The 22,026-nt window shown below is 33.4% G+C and overlaps 1 protein-coding gene across 1 annotated transcript in view; it reads right to left on the reverse strand.

Moving 5' to 3' along the window:
* Positions 1–1,939: 1,939 nt before the first annotated feature.
* The window catches only part of DYNC2H1 (dynein cytoplasmic 2 heavy chain 1), a 138,075-nt gene continuing 117,988 nt past the window's right edge, over positions 1,940–22,026 (reverse strand). The window contains exons 86-89 of the mRNA XM_026044630.1: positions 13,347–13,456; positions 12,917–12,998; positions 5,176–5,292; positions 1,940–2,125 (exon numbers count right to left, since the gene is read on the reverse strand). Coding sequence (XP_025900415.1) covers positions 1,967–2,125; positions 5,176–5,292; positions 12,917–12,998; positions 13,347–13,456 — 468 coding nt within the window. The 3' untranslated portion in view covers positions 1,940–1,966. The remainder of the gene's footprint in view (positions 2,126–5,175; positions 5,293–12,916; positions 12,999–13,346; positions 13,457–22,026) is intronic.

Consider the following 22,026-nt stretch of genomic DNA (forward strand, 5'->3'; position numbering starts at 1 on the left):
CKAAATCAAAATTAAATCTAAATCAATCTAAATCTAAATATAAATCACAATCTAAATCACAAATAATCATTTGTGATGACCATCATTAAAAATGTATTAGATTTCAAGCTGCCAAAATTGCCAGRGATTTACTAAAATTATTTGTTTTGTCCTCTTATATATATACATACATATATATATACATAATTAAAAATATAATGAAACACTAGAGTCATAGAATGGCTGAGATTGCAGGAGATGTCTGGAGATCATCTAGTTCTCCATGAGGTTCAACACCTCATGCGTAAGCCAGGGTCACCTAGAGTCCTATTGCCCAGGACTGCGTCTAGACAGATTTTGAGCATCTGCAAGGATGAAGACTCCATAACCTTTCTGGATATCCTTTTCCAGTGCTCTGTTACCCTCACTATGAAGAAGTTTTTTTTTTTTCTCATATTCAGATGGAGCTTCCTGTGAAGGCCAGAAGCAGCCTTGGCTGCAGCAACCACCAGATGATATTCAGGATCTTGCAAGGCAAAAAGCATGTTCACAACCCTACGCTTCCTGAGAGCAGACTTTGACTTGTTCCAGTATCTGCATGGAACAATCATATGGGATACAGCCTTAGAGAGATGAAGGGTCCAAGACAATTGGTTGATTTTCAAGGATCACCTCCTACAAGTTCAATAATACTCCATCTCAACAAGGAGGAAATCAAGCAAATATAGCAGGATGCCTGCATGTGTGACCAAGGAGTTGCTGATGAAACATGAAAAGGAAGAGGTGGAAGAAGGGAAAGGTGACCTAAGAAGAATATAGGGACATTGACCAAACTTGTGGGGATTGGATTACGAAAGCTAAAGCCCACTTGGAGTTGAATATGGTGAGGGAAATGAGGGAGAAGGGCTTCTAGAAGTACATAAGGAGCAAAAAGGCTATGGAAAATCTGGGTACACTGTTAAATAGGGCATGAGTCTTACTCCCAAAGGTGCTCAATGCCTTCTTTGCCTTGATCTTTACAAAAAGTGGTTCTATTCTTTGATTTTCTAAAGTCATCTTCATGAGGTTTTTCTGTAGTTGTAATTAGACATTTTCAGTTACTGTGTCGAGATTCTGTTATTCTTCAATATTTTTCTGCTTCCTTTGGATCTCCTACTTTCCTTTGGATTTTGTCTAAATGCTCATCAAATATCTGGCAGCATSCCAAAATGATATATCATCAAACAAGGAAATCAAACTGGAGTATGTTGAACTGAGAATCTCATGGATCCCTCAACCGGTATTTCTCTTTGTTACATCACCTATCAACTGGGTAAAAACTTTTTTGTTTCACTAAGGTTCTTTTATAATAATACTGTGTATTTTTTTTTTTTTTTTTTTGCTGGCTATACAAATACTGATAAAGAAAATGCAATTTAAGCCTAGATTGTGGAATGTATTAACATTTGTACTCTCATGTGCATACTCTTATTGAAATTTAGTCCAGTTTTATAAAATGTTGTGTAGTAGACAGTAGCTTTTAGTCAAGAATCTTGGTAAAAGTCTCTTTGAATTATTAACTCATATGAAGTTTATGAACCTCCTATCACTTACTACTAATGCAAAGAAATTTGATTACAGGTAAAAATGTCATTAAAAAAGACACATTTATTCTAATTTTTATATTTACTAAAACATTCCATTTCAATTCCAAAAGGCAAGTTTTATCATGTTCTTTTATTAAACAATTGAGGTGTAAGAATAACAAGTTTCAGAGTTTGCTGAATAGTGGCCTGCTAAGTTTTACAACATCCCACAAAAATGCCATAAGTTTCAACTCGAGTACAATTTGCTTTATACATATTAAAAGATCAAAAAAATAGGAATGTATAAATTACTTCTTTAAAACTGCCTAGTAAGTAGCGAGAGACAAAAGYTGTATAATGAGAAACAACTGACATGTATAAGTAACTCTTAGCTTTAGGAATTAATTTAACACACCTGCAGCTTACTGATTTTTTAAAAACAAAGCAGCTCCACACTGAATCCACTGGTCTTGGTTTCCTCCACAAGGTACATCAATATTTGTCACCACATGATCTCTTTCCACGCTGGTGTAGACTGGTAAAGATATGCATTCCTCTGGAGAATATGGACCATATGCATCCTGTCAACAAATCATTACTTAGTTATCATTTAAAATGGAAACAAAGTAGGAGAAAAGAATGATCTCCAATGATATGGTATTCAATGGATCATTAATTTATAATTTAGACACTTGATAGACASCAGAAAAATAGTCTCTGTTGGTCTGGTCTAGAAATAAGGACTACCAACAAGGCAGAGTCTTTAGAGAGGTCTTCAGAATGTTATATTACTCTGCTTCTACATTTTCTATCCAGTTGGTTAAACTGAAATCAGAGGGCATGATGTAGTAGAGCAGGTTTCCTGATCCTATCAACTGTGTATCAAAATCTTCACACAGCTGAAAAATAAAGTCTGTAAGTTCTATAAGGTTCAGAGAAGCAAGGACAGGGAGGCAGTTCCCAGCCAGAGAGAGCTCCAGGGAGCAGCAGTGCTGGCCTGCAGGGCATGCTCCAGTCCCTGGCAATCTGCTTCTCCTTAGCCCCAGCCAACTTGTCTCCTCGGTCCCTGCAGGCCAACCTTGCTGCTCCTCAGGTAACACTGCCCCATTTGTGATCTGCGTCTGAACTATCTGCAAGTTGGATATTTTGTGAACTGTGCTTTGGCTGACTGGCATAGCGTGCTATCATCACAAGTCTAAAGTAAATAGAATAACAGTCCCTGCCACACCTATCTCTAATGTTTTGAACTTCTGTTTAATGTGATTTAAATCCCATTAATCCAAAGAATCATTCATACACATTAACTGGTCTTATTTAGAAACTTATTTTCCTGCCATGTATGTYGCTAGAAACTGAAAGAAAATTAAACTTACTTTAAAATGCATGATKAGTGATTTCTATATTGTGACATATGAGTGAAAAGCACTATACTGTGTAAAAGCTCAGTCTTCAGCTGCATTAACTCTCAGAAAATAATAGTTCCAACTTGCTTTCCCTGTGTGATCCACTTCTATAGTAAAGCCCATATCAAAAAACTTCAGAACACAGAAAATCAGAAATGCTTCTGAAGAGACTTTAGATTTAAAATATAGCAACTAAGAATAAAATCCTGATAGACTGACAAATTGGTTGACAAAAAGAGGTTTCTGTTTTAAAATAATTATATTTTCTCCCACACAATGAAGAAATCAGCTACTATCCATTTCAGATGCAAAGTATATTGAAGGCAGTTTAATTTAACTCTCACTTGCATGTGTTTTCCAATAAATCTCTTTACTGATGTAACATATAACATCTSGATCTTATCTCTGAAATTTAAAGGAATATAGACGTCTACTCAGAAAAACCTTAAGAATCTGCTTGATTTTTAACATAAGATGATTGCTTTTCAAGATAAAGAAATAGTTACTAATAATTCTAGCCTTGAATGTACATGAGATAAATATTTAGTGTTACTATGTAAAAAAGTGTATATTGCCATTCTCCTCCTTCCACCACGATTCCAGACATAAAGATGTCTGGATACTATTTATTTCAAGCATCTTTTGGGTAAATTACGAAACTTTTTATTTCTCTGAACAAAACAACTTTCTAAGTTATTAAAGAACTGAAAACTCTTTCATTGATCTGCTTCATAAACAGTTTTTTTTTTTTTTTAATTTCTAATCTATTCAGTTTCATCAAAGTTGGGAACAGTTCTGCAGACATTTGTACTGTTTAGCTGCAGTGCTCTCAGTCTCAGTTTGACTATTATACTTCTAATAATGGTGGAAATAATATAACGGAAATAACAATGAGAATTTTTAAAAAAAGTTACTGGAATACAACAGTTTGGTAGTAACAGAGTGTCTTGTATAATATTTATCACAATGCACCAAAAATCTCATCATTACGGTATGTTTGAAAAAGAATAAATTATTATAATTGCAATGTCAGCTACTTTGTCTAGTGTATTTTTTTGTTTAACATTTTTCTAACCAAACCTAATATTCTCAAAAGCAAACTCCACCGAGTTCTTTAGGCTGCAGATCAACAACATTCTCCAACGAATAACTTCATTTTTGAATGAGAAAATATATACAGGACATGATAAAAAGTGACACTTTTTTCCATTTTTACATATTGCTAATTCTACTTATTTTGATAGAAAAGTGGAAAAAAAACCCCACATTCATCCCTATTTCTCATTTTTATATACATACATATATACATTTTATGTGTGGATCTATGGAACCCCCTTAATTATCTTCCTGTGTCTCAGTTAGTRGTCGAGGCTGTTTATCTAGAGTTGCTTCCAGTCAGAGATTGATCCTAGATACCTTATGATGGAATTAACTTTTTGAGATGCCTACCTTTTACTAAGACTAAGCAAGGAGCTAAGAAAAATAATTCAAAGTGGGCACACAATTACTTTTAGACAGCTAAATTTAATGAGATGGATACTACAGGATGTGCTTGTTTTAGTTATAAGACTATATGAATTGGTAATGCTACATATACTCAAAGAGGTTGCTATGCAACTTATTCCTTTGTTAACTTATTCCTTTGTTAAAGGTTGCTCTTGCAATTGGAAAGCAGTACCAATAACAAGTCTTACTGTTTGGATTGCTGCTGCCATTTTCTCTAACACAGTTTAGCAGACAGCGGYGCTTTTTTTTTTAAGTTTGTGCAAGTAGAGGTGAAGAGGTGAAGCTTTTTTTGCTTACAGATCATATGGTGTTCTCTGTAACTTTTATTTCTGTAGCATTTTAATATATTTCAATTTAAAACCTGAAGAAAATATATCTATGAATGAGATTCCAAAGTCATATATACATTTACTAAATGTATTTTTTGAGACAGTTATGTTCTTATTTTGAAAACAACAAAATAAAGAAGTATGACTGAATTGAAGCCCTGACTTAACCTGCACAATGATATGTAAAAACACACTGACAAGTACTAAAATGTTCTTTGGGTTATGTAACAGATATAAGYGCTTCTCCTATTTTTTCCTAGGTTACTAAGATTGCAATTTTTATTTTAAAATGAGAGAAAAAACAGTTCAGCAACATCATGCTGAAAAGCTATTGCAAAGAAAAAAAGCAAGTTATGGGTCTTGAAARTTTAGGGCTCTTTAATAATTTAGTACCTGTGGAATCCAGGCTATGTAACAAGGGAGTATAGATGACACACTGGGAGAATCATGCAGATTTTCTGAAAGTTGGTTTCCATCAAAACTGCAGCCTTCCAGTTGCAAACCACTGATCTGCCATGGAAATATAAAAAAAATCAAATATGCTGTAGAGTCTGAAGTATCAGTACAGATTACACTGTGATTTAACTAATGATGATCCTTTTTACTGAATGGAATGGAATGAGGAATTAAAGAATGACATTTTTTGCAGAGACAAATAAAATATATCCAAATAATGTTAAGGAAAAATATTATTTAACACAGCGTAAGATTTCTTAGCTAAAGCATTASTTGGAAAAAATAATTTAACAGAAATCACAAATATTTATATAGGTAACTATGCTTTATGTATAAAATGTTTGAAATGCTTGCTTTTAACATGGCAAATGAGTACTTTCAGATTTTGAATTAAAAAGCATTCTCCCATCTTTATAATGAACGTGAGTCCTGAATAAATTAATGATAAAGATACACACTATGTATTTATTCCACATGAAATCCTCAACATTTGTTCTTCATTTTATTTTATCACAATAAGGCATTCATTAATATGAGAAGAATAGCATTCTAATAGCCAGTTTGGCCTGAAAACTTGCAGTTAAAAAGTTGCAGTTAAAAAGTGATGCATTGGAGGTTGACTTTCACTTTTCAAAGCAATGTCTTCCCTCTCAAGCTTTCTTTTTGGGTTTATATTCTACCAATAACACTCTATTTTGTATTCAGCATTTTTACATTTTTAAAAAGTAATTACTCTCTTCTTTGTGTCTAGACACAGTGTAGTCCTTATTGGAGTCYGAAGTCCATTCTGCAGTCAAAACCTGCACCTTTAAACTCATATATCTGTTTTAAATCTGTGCTAAGGCCCCGTCCTTACAATACATAAGATACATATGAATACAATATATGTATATTTTATATATATATATATATAATTAAAAAAAAGATTATAAAATATTTCATAATACAGAAAATTGTGTTTCATTTTGGATAAAATACCAATAGAAAAGATGACAATATTCTTTAACAAAATCTACACATAAGGGACAGAACTCACATATGAAACCTCCACAGATGYAGATAATCTGGATAGAACATCCTTAACCAATGAACAATATAAACAGAAATYCTAGAATATGACTTTTTCTAACTTTGATAACATCCACAAATTATCATAACAAGGACTCTCTTAAATAAGTTAAAATTTTCAGACTTCCTATTTTGAAACTGCAAAAACTTTTGCAAAAACCTGCAATCGTCTGTCAGAAGCTTGAGGTCTTTACTATAAAAGTGTGATTCTCTTCTTTCTCCTGCCAGCTTTTTCTGATCTTTCCCCTGAATCTCCTCATTCAGGTCTGTTGCTTTTAAAGCACAGCACTAACAGTTAATATTTTGTTCTGTTTCTGTCCTTTCAAACTCTCAAACCTCTTCAAACAAAAAAGTCAGAGGATGGTGGCTTTTATCTAGGAAAAGATACATCTAGCTGACAAAATCTCATGATAGAAAATAAACTTTCCAGCACCACTTCTTCTGTCTTGCAAGGACAAAGAATACAAAGAAAAATATCATAAAAGGAACAAAAGTAACAAAGTCTAACTAACGATTATATTAACGTTTTTCTATGGACTCCTTCCAGACACCTATTGTACATATCACCACTTAAGGTTTCACTTTAAAAGACACAYGGACTATACTTCATTCTACTAAATTTCTGACTGTTTCCAAAGCTCTTATTTATCTCTATAGCGAAATTACTAGAGAGCCTCCTGTATGTATGCATCCTGTATGTTTTTCTTGCTGCTCATGGTCTTCAGGGAGCTTTGTTTTGGAGTTTACTTTGTTAAATACATGAGCGTGGCAAAATGACTGAGGGAGGGTAAATTTGATGAACTGGCTTTAGAATTTATTGTCAGGGTGTACAAATGTTCGGCAATGCTGCAAGCCTCTAAAAACACTTCCTGTAGAAGTGGGTCAGCTATTAAGAAATCTCTGCTGCACACATATTTCTACTTCTGATATCGGCAGTTTCTTTGACATTGTAGTTATGTAAAATAACATCATTTGATCTCCTGGAAAACTTCAACCAATCACAGGGATTCCTTTGAAGATGAAGACCAAAACTCTGACTTTGATTCAATATTAAAAGCCAATGGGGAAAAAAAAAAAAAAAAACACTGGCACAATCTACTTTAAGACACCAGTTAGCTGAATACACTCATAGGTATTTATCCCTTGAAAATTCTATTCTCTGATAAACAATATTGAGAAATTACAACTGCTGCAAAGGACAATCTTCACAGTAACTATCATTAAGGTGCATAGCACTTTTGTAGCACAGTCTTGGTAATGACTGGAGTAGACCAGGATTTTTTGAAGTCTTAATCCTTATAAAGTAAAAACACTTAACTTTTTATAACTATAGGTACTGGTATTAGATTCAAACAAAGCTATTCTTACAAATTACAGCTCATGTTTCATGTAGAAAGTATGCTAATGCTATGGAGACAAAGCATCTCTGCTTCCAAAACTTCAAAAACCTCCAACTTTTCACAATTTTTTTTTTCTTATTGTTTCATATTATAGTTTCCTATTATATGATGCAAGCTTTGGTGGATTTCAGGAAGTCAAATTTTTACTTACTTTATTACTTTCACAGGTCTCCATCAATATTTTATGTTTAAAGATGGAATCATACTGTACAAAAAGGCCATTCTGGATGCCTTACAGTAGTATTTCTGTCAATTGATAAGAGTTTATCTTCAAAATTAATGTTGCTATTATATATCTGAATATGGCATACCTGCAAATATTTTGTTTTTCACATTTCTGTTAAGTTCCATACAAGTTCATAGCATTTACTACCCAAAGAGTCACTTACAATGTTTCTTTTTTCTTTCATTGTATTCTACAACAACTGAAAATGGGATTCAAAAGGAGTAAGACTACCTCTTACCGTATGACAGAGCAATCAGTGCAAACAGCAAACAGGAGATATTTGCATTTGAATATGTAGTTATACTGTAATAGCTATACATTTTCAGTACCTTTTGTTAAACAATCCTAAGAATTGTTACAGACATTTTAATTGTATATGAATTGATCTGCAATCATTCATCATATCTTATTAGAAAGGATCTACTAATCATAATGTTTTTAACTACTTGCTGAATTAACACTGCTAATTTAATATTGGGTTTCATAATCCAACTAGATCAGCATGTATTCTTGGCCTGACTAGGAGTTCTTCTGCCTACTTTGTAGTTAAACAAACAGCTTTAGCACTTCATATCGTATTGCAGAGGACCACAGGTATATTATTTGAAATGCTGGCACACAAAGATCATTTCAAATGGCTACAATTGCTGAAGCACGATGCCATTTTTAGTAACTACAAAAAAAAATTGAAAAAGTTTTCTTATATAGAACATAATGAGAATTCAAACATTCCTTTTTTTTTTTTTTTTTCCTTAGCAGGACAAATTTCAGGTCTTCCAAAACTTTAAAAACTGGAAAAAAATCTCAAAGAACCTCTCCAAAACAGTCACCAATTGTATGACTACAACGTTATACAAAGTATGTGTGAATCGAAGATTTAAAAGCTATGTTCATCCACGCTCCTAACTGATCCAATCTTTCAACAAGGATATTCTATTACAATAATTAAAAAATTGTAGATTTAACATGATTCTCCACACTCCAAAACAAGTCTCCTAACCATCAGAGTATAGAATTGTCTTCTGTCAGAAATATTCATGTAAAGTGAACACCAGTTCTATTAGTACATTTTCAGACATATAAGTCTTAAAACACCCTATACCATGATTTGGCTCTTGTTGGACATATAGGAGACACAGTAAGCCATAACAAGAAAACAATTTCCAGGGAATAAGAAAGGTGTTTTTGCATACACAAGGTACATCTAAGTATGTGTACTTTTAACTACATTCTACTATTTGTAGAAGCATACACTATAAAATGCCAAGAAACACTTAGTTCAGAGTTCAGCTATCATATTCCATGTACAGCTGAAATTGAAACAGATCTCCTTTTGCTTATGAATTGATTTTAAATGGGAAAATTCACTTAGAAGTCCTAGCTGTTGTAAGGAGGCTATCAAACGAGGAAGCAACAKTTGAGTATCAGACTGAAGCACACAAAATCAAACTTCTAGAGGTCCAGTCCACTGCAGATTTATATAATTTCCTTAACTAAAAAGGAAAGATTTTTTTTTTTGCTACTACTTTCCATCTTGCTTCCATTGGGCACCAATATCTTGTTCTGAATACAAAATATCTTACTCTACTGGACTCCTATGTAAGGTTTTCCATTGCTGAATTATGCTCTCTGTAAAAAGCTACACATTGATCTTAGTTGGAATTTCCCACAGAAGCATTGCTGTTATTTGGTTTTGTGACAACTTTTTCTAGAGAAAAGATTTGCATATTAGGGGAGATTTTTTCACAAGCACTGATACTTTTATACTTTATCTTTAATATTATCTTTAATTAGTATTATCTTTAGCAAAGTGGATAAATCATAGTCTTAATATACAGCAGTGCATACACTTACAAAAAAAAAGTACAAAATCTAGAAAACCTTTAACTTGTTTGTGAACTCCAGGAAAACTCTGCCTCTCTATTTCCAAAATGTGACAAAGTTTAAAAATCTCCTTTTAACTTGAAGTAATTGACCAAAATTACTATGTTAGAAGCATGGTATCTGTAAGTTGTCTCCTGTCAGTGGAAAAAGGCAGGTATCTCCTGAAAGCAGTTCAGCTCATTTGAGAACCTAATTGTCTTGAAAGGGAAGGTGCCTGTCTATATTGACAAAATGAAGCTGGTAAATCCAGAATTCTGATTTAGGTATCAAAAGTTAGACGGAATACAACAGGGCCCCAGCTACCTCACCACAGCATGTTTTCAACAAGTTATCCATTGTAGGTATCTTTTTCTTACCTGATCTTTTTCTTGATCCCTGCTTTCTATATTACAGCTCCTCATTCTGTAAGTCTAGTCTGMATTCTTGACTACTATAGATACAAAATAAACTCTTCCTGCATTAAGATTCATATTGTTTATATGAATGTAATCTAGAGAATCCTTATCCAATGAAACATTTTAGTGGATATTTTCTTTTTCTGTAATAGCAATATTTTTTTATTCCTTAGTTATAGGACATGTTATATGGACAAGAAGCCTTGGATTCAGCTTTAGCAATGTACAAGTTTCTCCCAGTCTACCACGGCCACATTGGCAAGGAATCATGGAAAAGAATCTAAACACTCAGCACAGCAAGAAGTTGCAAAGCCTTTCTGTACATCTGGTGAATATGTACTAAAGTAAATTCACTGAATTTTGCTGCTTACTAAGAAAAGGAGAAGAGGTAGATGKAGGTGACCAACCTCAAGTGGATTTTTACCTTTTGCTTTAAGCAATTACTCTCCTAACTACTTCAGTTAAAATTCTCCTTTTAATTTTGATTTTTCTTGAAATATGACATTCACTCTTGTAAAGCAATAGTGAATATATGTAAAYCTTTTCCTAACAAATGAAATTGACTGCTAACAATGTAATCTAACTAATATTTACAAAAAAACCCACCACATACGTAACAAAGACAAACTGGCTCCAAAACATCTAAACAGGAGCRTTGCTATAGAATTCTTTCTGCTAATTACTCTTTAATTCTATAGTTTCTAAGTGGCTAATTCAACCTAGCAATATTAAAATACTGTAACAGTATTTAGCATATGTAAAATACTTAGACATTATAATTCATATGCAGAGTTCAKGTCAAAATCAACCAAATTTTTGCATTACTTACTATAAACTAGAGTTTAAAGCAGTGGCTGTTACTCTTCTGAGGAAAACAAAGCTAGAAAAATCACATCTGCTCTTAACAGCTTTGAGATTAGTTTCTGTAGAGGTGGATGACTGCATTTTATTTTTGCTGTTTATTTAGTTCCTATGAAAGGAACCAGATTGACAGTATTGGAGCCTTCTATTTATCCACGGAACAGATGGACTGCAGGCAGCACTTAGCTGTAAAACACGTTTATTTAAAAATCCACTTTCTGAGAAATTATCGCTTTCCCTGGGTCTGCTTTACAGAAGCAGTTAAGAATTTTTTCCTGAAAAAAGTCAAAAAAATCCTTTTTGTCAAAATCTGAGAATACATAAAAACTTACTAGTTTTTGATAAATTTCTGATATTTTGCCAGAGTGACATTACATTACAATTAGAGGCTGGAGATACGAACTTTGATTTTAGCTCACTGTTGTAGACTTAGAAAACCTGGCTGAATCTGCAGCCTTGCAGAATCATGGAATTAGGATTTGCAGGTTCCCGTATTTCTCAGCGGAAGCCTAAAAGCTCTAAAATTGCTCTGGTTTATTTATCTTCAGGTTCTAGACTCTCAATGCTTCTTAATAATTGAGGCAGGCAACCTTCACTCTTATGTAAATACTAAGATTAAATAATTTTCTAAATGAAAATTACTCTCCAGTTCCAATAAGAATTAATTCAACAAAGTTCAGACTGTATTCTATAAAGGTTGGATGTAATCTATAAAGACTGGATAATCACAGTTACTTTTTCTGGCCTTACAATCTATTAACATTTTATAAATATGAAACTTTCATATATTCTACATTAAAATTTTAAGTAGTGTCAGAAGCTGGTCCAGAACCCTATTATCTGYCACAACCTTGTATCTACTTGAATTATCAGATTGGAGCAGGTGTTCCCTGTTTGCTTTCTCTCTGGTAATCCTTGCAATCTAACAGTTTTARTGACACATCAACACACACCTGGATGTGCCCTGCATAATTCATTTGTGTTTCTGAATTAATCTCTAAGTGCCGTACTCCGTATTGAACAAAGTATTTTCAGCTGTGTAATATTATCATGGGATCAACAAACTCATTGGAAGACGTCACAGAAAACTTATTTTGTCAATTTCCTACAAATCTAGGCATAAAATAAGTGGAAAAAGGTTCAGTTAAGTCAAATTGTCAGTGCCATCTGAAATGTTAAGAAGCAAAATTRAATCACTTTTGGATTCATCTCTACTTTGCAGTCTATAGAGAATCAGTAGGGACTGTTGGCAGTGGTCCTAAGTGTTCATTAACCAGTTGTTGGGTCTTAGTTATAACAAAAGTTATAACRAACAAGTCAGTTATAGTTTAGTTCAGTTTATTTACTTCCTTAAAAGTCTCATACCTGCAACATTGCAATTGCTAGCATATGGCCTTGACTTACAGTTTTATATATTTATTTCCTCATATTAGGTATCACAAGTCTTTTTCTAGACAACAGTTAGATATTAGCTAATGAAATAGCACATTTCAGTTTTACCTGAAAGGCAGTCAATGAAAATTGGACAAAAATAATTTTATTTATGTATTGTAACCAGAGAAAAGTAAAAGAATCTCTTCCTTTCTTTCTCCAAGTACTGTAGAATTTTTGCACTAAATATTCTTACAGGTGTAATCTGTTAATAAAGCTTTATATCACAGCTACATGAACATATATAGAGCTATTTTTTCTGGAAAATTTATGGACAGATGGCTTGGACTATGCTAATAAAACATACTAGTGAAACTCTATGATATCAGTATCAGTCTTTCTTTTTCCTTTTTTAAACATGCAACATATGGGAACTCAAGAAATGCAGTGAGAAATAGTGCCATGCATAATACCTTAACTTGAAGTTTGCCTTCCTGTATGCGCCCTTTCCAAGAGGCTGTAAATTTAAGGCTGTCCACAGAACAACTCATTACTCTGTAGGGGAAACATATATATTTAAAGTTATGGACATATTAAAATGGGAAACTTAAAAACAAACCTGAAAATAATGCATTTACAAAACAAACAAAATCATACCGAGTCTTATTTATAGCAAAATATAACATTCTGAATTTCATCTGAATTTTTATAAAATGTCAGGATTTAAACAAGTAATTCATAAATATTCTACTCTAGCTCAAATAAAAAARAGATGGCTAATGACAGAAATTGACATAATTGACATAAAATAGGTATATGTCCTGAAAATTAAGTAAAKGTATTCACAAATAGGCAATAAAGGCACATCAACCAGCCTAAACTGGTAGAATAACTTTTCCTCACCTTGCAGTCTCCTGGCGTAGCGCATTGAGAAAGGTTTCTGGATGAAACAGGTCTGAGAGATCTAGAGTTTCTGACAGCAATTTCTGGTTTTCTGCTTTTTCTACCCAGTTCTAAAACAGAATAATGAGAGAATAATGAATCCTGCAGTTATTGACTGATTTTTTTAACATTTTCAGTTGATGTGGATTTGTCAACTGTTGAGATTAATGACAAATGTTTGTTTAAACATACTGTAAACACCAAGCCAACATTAATTTTGAATATTTCAAATCGACAAACAGAAAATTAACCACATTTAAAAACATGAGGAGACTTAAATGACTGATATTCTAATGTTCTGTTGTATCTTTATTTCACCTTAACTGAGAGTTCACATTTTCCATCAAAATGATTGTCTTTACTCTCTTTGCTTTACTGAATTCAGACAAATAACAGGATTCCTTTCAAGTAAAGTTTAAAATGATTTTTTTCTTTTATATAAACTGCATATTAAAGAACTACTTGATTTTCAATCTGCAGCAGGATTTTTTATACAGGTATAGCCAAAGTTTTTTGAAAATATCTGTTAGTCTTAGGTTGTAAAAAAAATCAAACATTATAATTTTTCRTATGTGAGGTTTCAAAAGGTGTTTCACTCATTTCTGGTTTATTAGCCCAAGACATAAATTCACAGAATTTCTGCTAACARAACTGACCTCCTTTATTTTTGGTAGTAAATGAAACTAAGAGTATGTGTGTGGGGGTGAATTAGCCTCAAGTATCCTTACTGAACATACTATCTAATGTAGGGCTTCAACTTTCTTTTACATGYAGACATGAAGTCTTTTACCATGAGAGGCAAGCTCTAAACTGTCTACCAATATATTGTATTTTGTGGCATAAAGAGAAAATATACAAGTTTTGCACCTTGCTTTGCTATCTTGATAAGCCATCTGCATTATTAAGTAACAAAACCTACAAAACTGGAACTCATATTTAATTGCTTTATCAAAGAAGCACTCTGTGGTCCCACAGTCCTGTGACAAACCATTGTCATCAACAGATATGAAGCACAGGTCACTAAATTTTCTTTTGAAGTCTTCTCATAGATCAGCTAGGACTTGGAATCTCCATTCTCAAATTAAACAGACTATGACAGATTCTTTCCCAAACCTAGAAAACTTGGAGAAGGGGATAGAACCCCAACAAAACCAGCCCACTATATATAAATCAGTATCCCAGATATCTATCAGGAATATTGTTGGAATAGTATTTTATTGTATTCTCTGAATCACTACCAGATTCTATAAAACTGTYTAAGCAGCGAGATCAAACATCACTGAATGAATTTGGGTTTTTTTTCTTTGTAAAACGTAACTCCACCACAGTCAAACATTTAATAGGTGACCTTTAAATCTGTCACATCACAAATTACGAGCCTTCAACCCAAATGATTATGATTCAGTTAGAGTTTTGCTTTCCATTTTCATTAGCTAAATATAAACAGTAATTGCTCCTGTCTGCATGATTCTTTTAATGACTTTAACAACAATCTGTTTTATTGTACAGCAGTAACTACGCAWTCAGGTTAGGACAGATTTTGTAAAATTATTTAGTATAATGCAAGTAATCACAATCATTTCAATTTGCATTTTATATAATCATYTTATTTTTGTCATCCAATAAACTTTTAATTTAACTGGTAAAGAGTAACACTCTCAGGAACATAAGATACTTATGTTCCACCCAATTAAAAAAATATATTGATTTCTGAACACATACAATTAAGTACAAAACTCGCAGTAATAAAACTTTCATCAGACCACAAAAGACTGTTTGCAGTTGCTATCTATACTGGTCTGCAAAAAGCTGAAGACATAACAACTCTGTCACATCTGTTTAATAAATAATTTAGATTAAAATGCAATAAAAATGCTAATAAAATGTATTTTACCACAGGCACATGAAAAATTTATTACCTTCTTCCTCTCATACRACCACAGGGCAGAAAGTTGGTGAATTTGTATGGTCTCAGCTGACAATTAAATGTACTGCCACTGCAATAACGCTTAGAATATATCAGTGCAGGGCAAGAGACTTAAGCTGAGCTGTGGAAAGACTGAAGAGATGTTTCTTGAAAAGAACAAATGCTTTACCATATTAGCTACAATATTTTCATTTCTCTCTCACTATACTCTCCTTTATAGCATTTCCCATGGCTATAAAGATATACATTGACTTCACTTGTCAAATTGATGCAAAGTTGTTTTATTTCTTATTGATCTTGGATGACCAAGTAGCTTTCGAGTCTGAAATAGCTTCTTCCATCATCAGCTCAGTAAAAAATGTTGTCTTTCTTGACACATTAGCCAAGATAATCCACTTGTCACTTGACATCTAGATCAGTAATTCAATGAATTTAAGGTTGAATGAAAAGAGTACAGCTAAGACTGTGTAAAATGTAGCTGCTGCTTTCTTTGTGATTTTGAATAACACCTATTCTCTCCCTACTGCCCCTAAGTTCCCTGTTCTAAATCTAAATGATCATAGCTAGGTTTCAGCTTATGTTATAGTTRTGATTCACTCTGTTAGATACAGTAGTTTATAATCTCTATGAAAATAAGTTTGAAAGTTGAAATCAAAGTGTTACTGATTAATAGTGTGTAGCTTAGAAACAAAATTACATGAATCCTGAGTCTAACYATCTTGGAAATTATGTGCAACTTATTTTTAAAAATGCCTTTCCATTATTCCAACACTGTGGTCTCCAAAATAAGAAAGCAATAACCTACATTGCATCCTTCTTTTTAAAAGTTACCACTACCACAATTTTAGTAAATCCTTCTTAGAATGTTTAGTTACAAGCTAAGTTTAAACAGTTATCAGAGATTAATTTAGCATATGAGGATTGTAAATATAATATCAAAACTTATCAAAAATGCCAAAGGAGCTTTGAAAAGTAATTCCTAGCAGAATATGTTAAAACTTTAATTAATGTGAGTTTCTTCTTGGTATAAGAAAAGAATTTTCTTTATTACTAAAATGGATCTGTAAGCCTTCAGGGGTTCAGTTAGTACTTTTTCATGTGTCTTAAAATCCAGGAAACACTTTTTCCATTTTCAAGAAGAAGCTTTCTTATCTACTATAATCCCAATGCAAACTGAGCACCTTCTATTGTACTGGATGGAAAATGAAAGAGGCTGCTGGATTTTCACATTATCATTTATACAACTTTAGATTCACAGAACTCCTCTACAATGAATCAAATACAATCTTTACCTGTTTTAATTCATTTCAAATGCATTTGCTTTTATAGTATTGCTTTCCCTTTGGTGTGACCTCAGAAGAAATGGTATATTGAAAATCATGTAAATCTCTACAGAAGTGATTTCATTTTTGGGTCTATACAGAAAAACTATATTCAGAATATATATAGAATATACATTCTGATTTTGTACTGGTTTTGCATGGATTGAATGCTATTAGAAAAAAAAAAGGACTTCAGACATTTTCAACAGCAAACAATGGTGATTTATGATGTTAAGGGGAGAGAACTGAGTAAACAAGAGTTTAGATGAAGCAGTTATGCTGGAGTCATCTTTTCCTTCACAATGCAGCAGCTGCTCGATATGTATGAGCTTAAGCTGTATCATTTCATAGTAAATGCAAGCTAGGATACTTGTGTTTTAATGAAAAGATATGAAATTAAGTATTTTTTTCTGACAGTGAGCACACAGGGTGTAAAACGTAGGTACCCAGCATCAACTGGCATATGATCATTTSATATCCTGTAGTATTTGCTTGCATGTGAAATTCTTGAGATATTGCAGGTAAACGAATATAAGTACTGCAGTATTTCACATATATGATAAGATATGCATGCTATCTTTTAAATGGTAAATCATACAGGAATTAAATCTGGAGACATTAATTTTTCTTTAAATACTTGTCTAATTTCATTTTGTTACTTTAGAGCATCTAGACCAAGACTGTTCATAGCTTTAAAGAAAATATTAACTCTTCAATTCAAGTTGATATGCCTCAGAAGCTCCATGTTTGTTCAATAAATCCAGCAACTAACAGAACAGCAGTGTTTGAGCATAGAAATTCTGAGTCCACTACGCTCAACACCAAGTAACAATGTGCCAGAGGCAGAGGTGTAGTAAGGCATAGCTAAAGGAAGCATTASCATTAGCAAAATGGGGTCTCATTTCAGTTACTGTACTAATTTATATTTATCAAAATAGAAACATAATTTTCTATGAGTTGCTCTTTCCTGCATTCAATAACGACAGCAAAATGATTACTCTGCATAAAACTCGTAACTATTCGAGAAGTTATTCACTTTAAATGTCATACTTACTGATGATAGATTAGCAAATCTTAAGTATCAACTTTAAAACACTTTCTATATTACCATTAAGCATAAAATCTAATTAGAGAATACTTCTTTGCTTTAGGCTTTCAGCTAACAGTAAACACAGTTAATTAGTTTCTGCTAAAACACTCTCTTGAGGCTGTCAAAACATAGAGAAAATCTCTCAACCATACCTATGTAAAAAACATCTCTTCTATACTATTATGCCTTTTTCCAATCATGACTAATCTAACTCTCAGATATGTACCAAGTGTTTCCTGCACAAAACCGTTAAATAAGAAACTGTTTCCTTCTACAGGATACATATTCCAAAATACTCCACAACTGATAAAGGAAAATTTCACCTTCTATAAGGAAAACAAACTCACAGAACAGGAATAGCGGCTGATGCAACCCCATGCTGACAAAGGAACTAAGCAACTGCATGGCCATGGCTTGCACCACATGGCACATGCCATGCTCACTGATGCTAAAGCTCCTAGACTCCACCAAGCTGAATATCTGGATTTCTGCTCAGACTACCAAATGTTTAACCAAATTCAACCAAGTACAAATTAGAGTAGACAAAATAAATAAGATTTTTAAGTTGGTGTAATAATCTGGAATGGATCCAGAGGCCTGGATTTCCATTGAGGCCAAAGCATTTAGAGTAAAGATTCTCCATCTACAATTTATAAGCTGCATACAGCTCATTGTAGCCCACAGAGCCTTTCTCTACACAGGAAAGGATATTTTTCTTTTGTTGCTACCCCCAACAGAGCATGCTGAACATCCAGACTATAAGCTGAATGCAAGATCTATTTCAGCTGCCCATTTGAGGGCAAAACTCCCTGGCATGCATTTGATTAGCACTGGGGATGTCTCCAGATGAGACAGTACTAAGATAAGATGCTGGAAAAGCTGAAAGAAAAGCAGGTCCACAACAATCTGAATGTAATTGTACGCCTTGTTGGGTTTTTTTTTTTTTTTTTTTTTTTTTTTTTAATCATATTACACAGAATCACAGAATGGTTGAATTTAGAAGGGACCTCTAGAGACCATCTAGTCCAATATACCCCTGCTCAAGCAGGGACACCTAGAGCACACGGTACAGGGTGACATCCAGGCAAGTTTAGGTCTCCAGAGAAGGAGACTCCACAACCTCTCTGGGCAACCTGTTCCAGGGCTTTGTTACTCTCACATGAAAGAAGTTCTTCACAGGAAACCCACTTGGCCGCAATCCTGTGCCACATGCTCTAGGTAACCCTGCGTGTGTATGGGGGTTGGAATAGATGATCTCCAAAGGTCCCTTCCAACCTTAAGGATTCTATGATTCTGTGTTCTTCCTCAAATACAGATGGAACTTCCTGTGTTTCAACTTGTATCCCTTACTCCTTGTCCTATCATTGGCTACCCCCTAGAAGAGTTTGGCCCCATTTTCTCAGGTACTTATACATTATACATACACACATTAAAGGAATAAAATTTGGAGGCGCTTTACTACAGAACAAAGCAGTCTGTCGAAATGTCATCCTGTTTTCGTAATTTAAAAAAAAAAAAATCACAATGGCCCACACACATCCCATGCAACTCTAATAGAGACTAAATGTCAAAGAACCAACTGAAAATATCACTGATTTGCGAGCACTACTTCTTTCTCGTATTATCAAAATGCTGTTTGTATAACATCAGCCACTAATTAGCCCTCACTCTTGTACCTTTCTACCATACATGACACCAGTCCAGGACCGGATGAAGATGGCCACAGAATGAAAATATAATTTGCCTCCCCCACATATATCCAAATATCTTACTCAGATATAATATGAACATTTTCAAAAGCAACACTAGGAACTTGCTAAGAGAATCCTGAAGAGAAGTAACATAGCATGACTTCATTTTAAACCTCTTCTTGGGAAGCAACATGGAGAAACAGACATGATGGGATAATTYAAGCAAAAATATTCCAGGTTATATGAAAGAAAATGCATTTGGGGGGGGGGTGTTATTTTAAGCACTTTTTTGTTTTCTTATTTTTAAATCCAGTATTATTGATTTTAAAATGATTTGTCTTATATACAAAATTCATTCAAAAATACTGATTTTGCTACCTACTACAAGAAGTTTTCAAGTGATTTTGGTACGTACTGCACAAAATTTTTAATGTTTTATCACAGAATCACACAGTAATTAGATCTATGGAGATTTTCTGGTCCAACTTCTCACCTTCAAAGAAGGGCCAACCTAGATTAGGCTCTGAGGCTTGTTCAGTAATATTTTAAATATCTCCAWCACTGGAGATTCCACAGACTTTTCTAGCCCACCTGTTCCAGTGTCTGGCCACCCTCACCTTGGTTTACTTTTGAATGTGTAAGAAGTGTCTCTTGTTGCAGCTTGCGTCTCTTTCCTCTTTGCTGATCTTAGTAAGAGCCTATATATATATGCTTAACTAATATATGAAACATTTGATTTTTTTCAAGACATGAAACTAGACCACACTAGGTATTTCTTGTTAAATATTTAATGCTTAAGAGCAGAAGTACARCTTCCAAGTGGTACAAATTGAGTGCATATTTATGAGAGCTGATATGACACTTTCAAACAGAAATTATAAATTAAGAATTCAAGTGATTGATTCATTAGAAAAAAATCCTTTCTGAGACTCTAATTGGATGCCCTTTCAACTTCAATGGCAGATAAGATTGCTCGGGGTCCTGTCTAGTATAAATCTGYGTATCTACACAATATTTTTGGGCAAACTGTTCCAATTTTGGCTAGTCTCACTGTGAAGAATTTCTCCTGTATATTTAATTAGAATTTCCTTTGCTTCATTATGTGCTAGTTGCCTTTTGCCCTGTCTCTGTCCACCTAAGAAAAAGTCTGCTCAGCCTTCTCTTCTTCTGTAACTCCTTTAGTATTCTATTCTTGGGGCTGAATAAGCCTCAGCCTTACACTTCATTTGTTCTAGCTATTAACAATGTTACTGGGTTTAATAATCCACTGGGTTTTCTTGTCTGTCAATTTGTCTTTCAATGGCCTTTTCTTTTTTAACTTACAAGCCCCAAACTGAACAAAGCACTTCAGATATCGACTCAAAAATACAGAATAGGAAGAAGTAACAATTCCCTTTATCTTTTAATAAGGTCATTAAGAATTTTGCATTTCTTTAAATATCATGGATGGCATACATTTCTAATGAATGTACAGTTAACAAGCAACACATCATTTATTCTTCTAACATTTGACTATATTTTTTACTTGATAGATTTCTCTGTTGATATATTCAGACCATCAATTTTGACTTCCACAGCCTGATGAAAATGAAACACATTAATAAAAACGACTGAATAAATCTTTTTTTATAGTAACTTTTATAAGCCACATGTCTGAATAATGAACAATATTTATTTTAATTCTAAATTATTTACTACATTTTACCTGTTATGCAGATAAGTTCAGTTAATTAAATTTATTTTAAGGGATCATGAAATATTAGAAATGACATGGAAAATGGCAATTATAAAGTACCTATATGAAAAAGGATATGGAAGACTGTACATCAGTAGAAACCTGACAGGAATTTGAAACTCGAGCCCAGACAAAAAGAACAAATTCCGAAGCAGATTCTAACACATCACATTAACTCTCCTAGTTCACAGTATAGAACTAACAATAAAAAATTATGACTGTAGAAAGGTTGTTTGGCGTTTTCCTCCAAGTTACTGCACATGTTCTAATCCACTATTTACATTACTCAGTTAAATAGATTGGAAAATCTGTCATAGAAYGGTATAGTATTTAGCCTTCCTACATTTATGCATATCATCTGCATGCCTAAATTCAAGATGTAAGCTTCCTATCACTTTTAAGATGTCATTTTTGCCTATTATGTAGCTTGCTGAACACTCAGGGACAAAGACCACACCAAAAACTGGACCAAAACAAATGAAAAATRCACAACAGTCTATTGGAGGACACTACCTCTGTGTAGTTTAGCTTTAATATTTAGTCATAATAACAGAATGACTAAGTGCCCCYGTAACCTGCATTTGTAACTTCATTTAAATGTGAATTGCCTAGAGTTGAAGTACTGAACACACAACAGATGATTTGGTCAAGAAATACCTTCATGAATACAACTTGTTCCTCATAGACTAAGTTCTGAATGAGTGCTCTGAAATCTTAAATCTTCTTTACATCAAAATTATAAATAAAATTCTCAATGATTTTCAACAAATTTCTAATAGAAGACCAGATATTTGTGTCAATCCATGTTAATCAGAAGACCAAGCTACCACAACTGAGTTGCACTTAATAAGAGAAGATTTACTGAACATACCTAAA

Source organism: Nothoprocta perdicaria, unplaced genomic scaffold (genome assembly GCF_003342845.1).
Source record: "Nothoprocta perdicaria isolate Ctin4 unplaced genomic scaffold, notPer1 scaffold_373, whole genome shotgun sequence".
Classification (NCBI taxonomy): domain Eukaryota; kingdom Metazoa; phylum Chordata; class Aves; order Tinamiformes; family Tinamidae; genus Nothoprocta; species Nothoprocta perdicaria.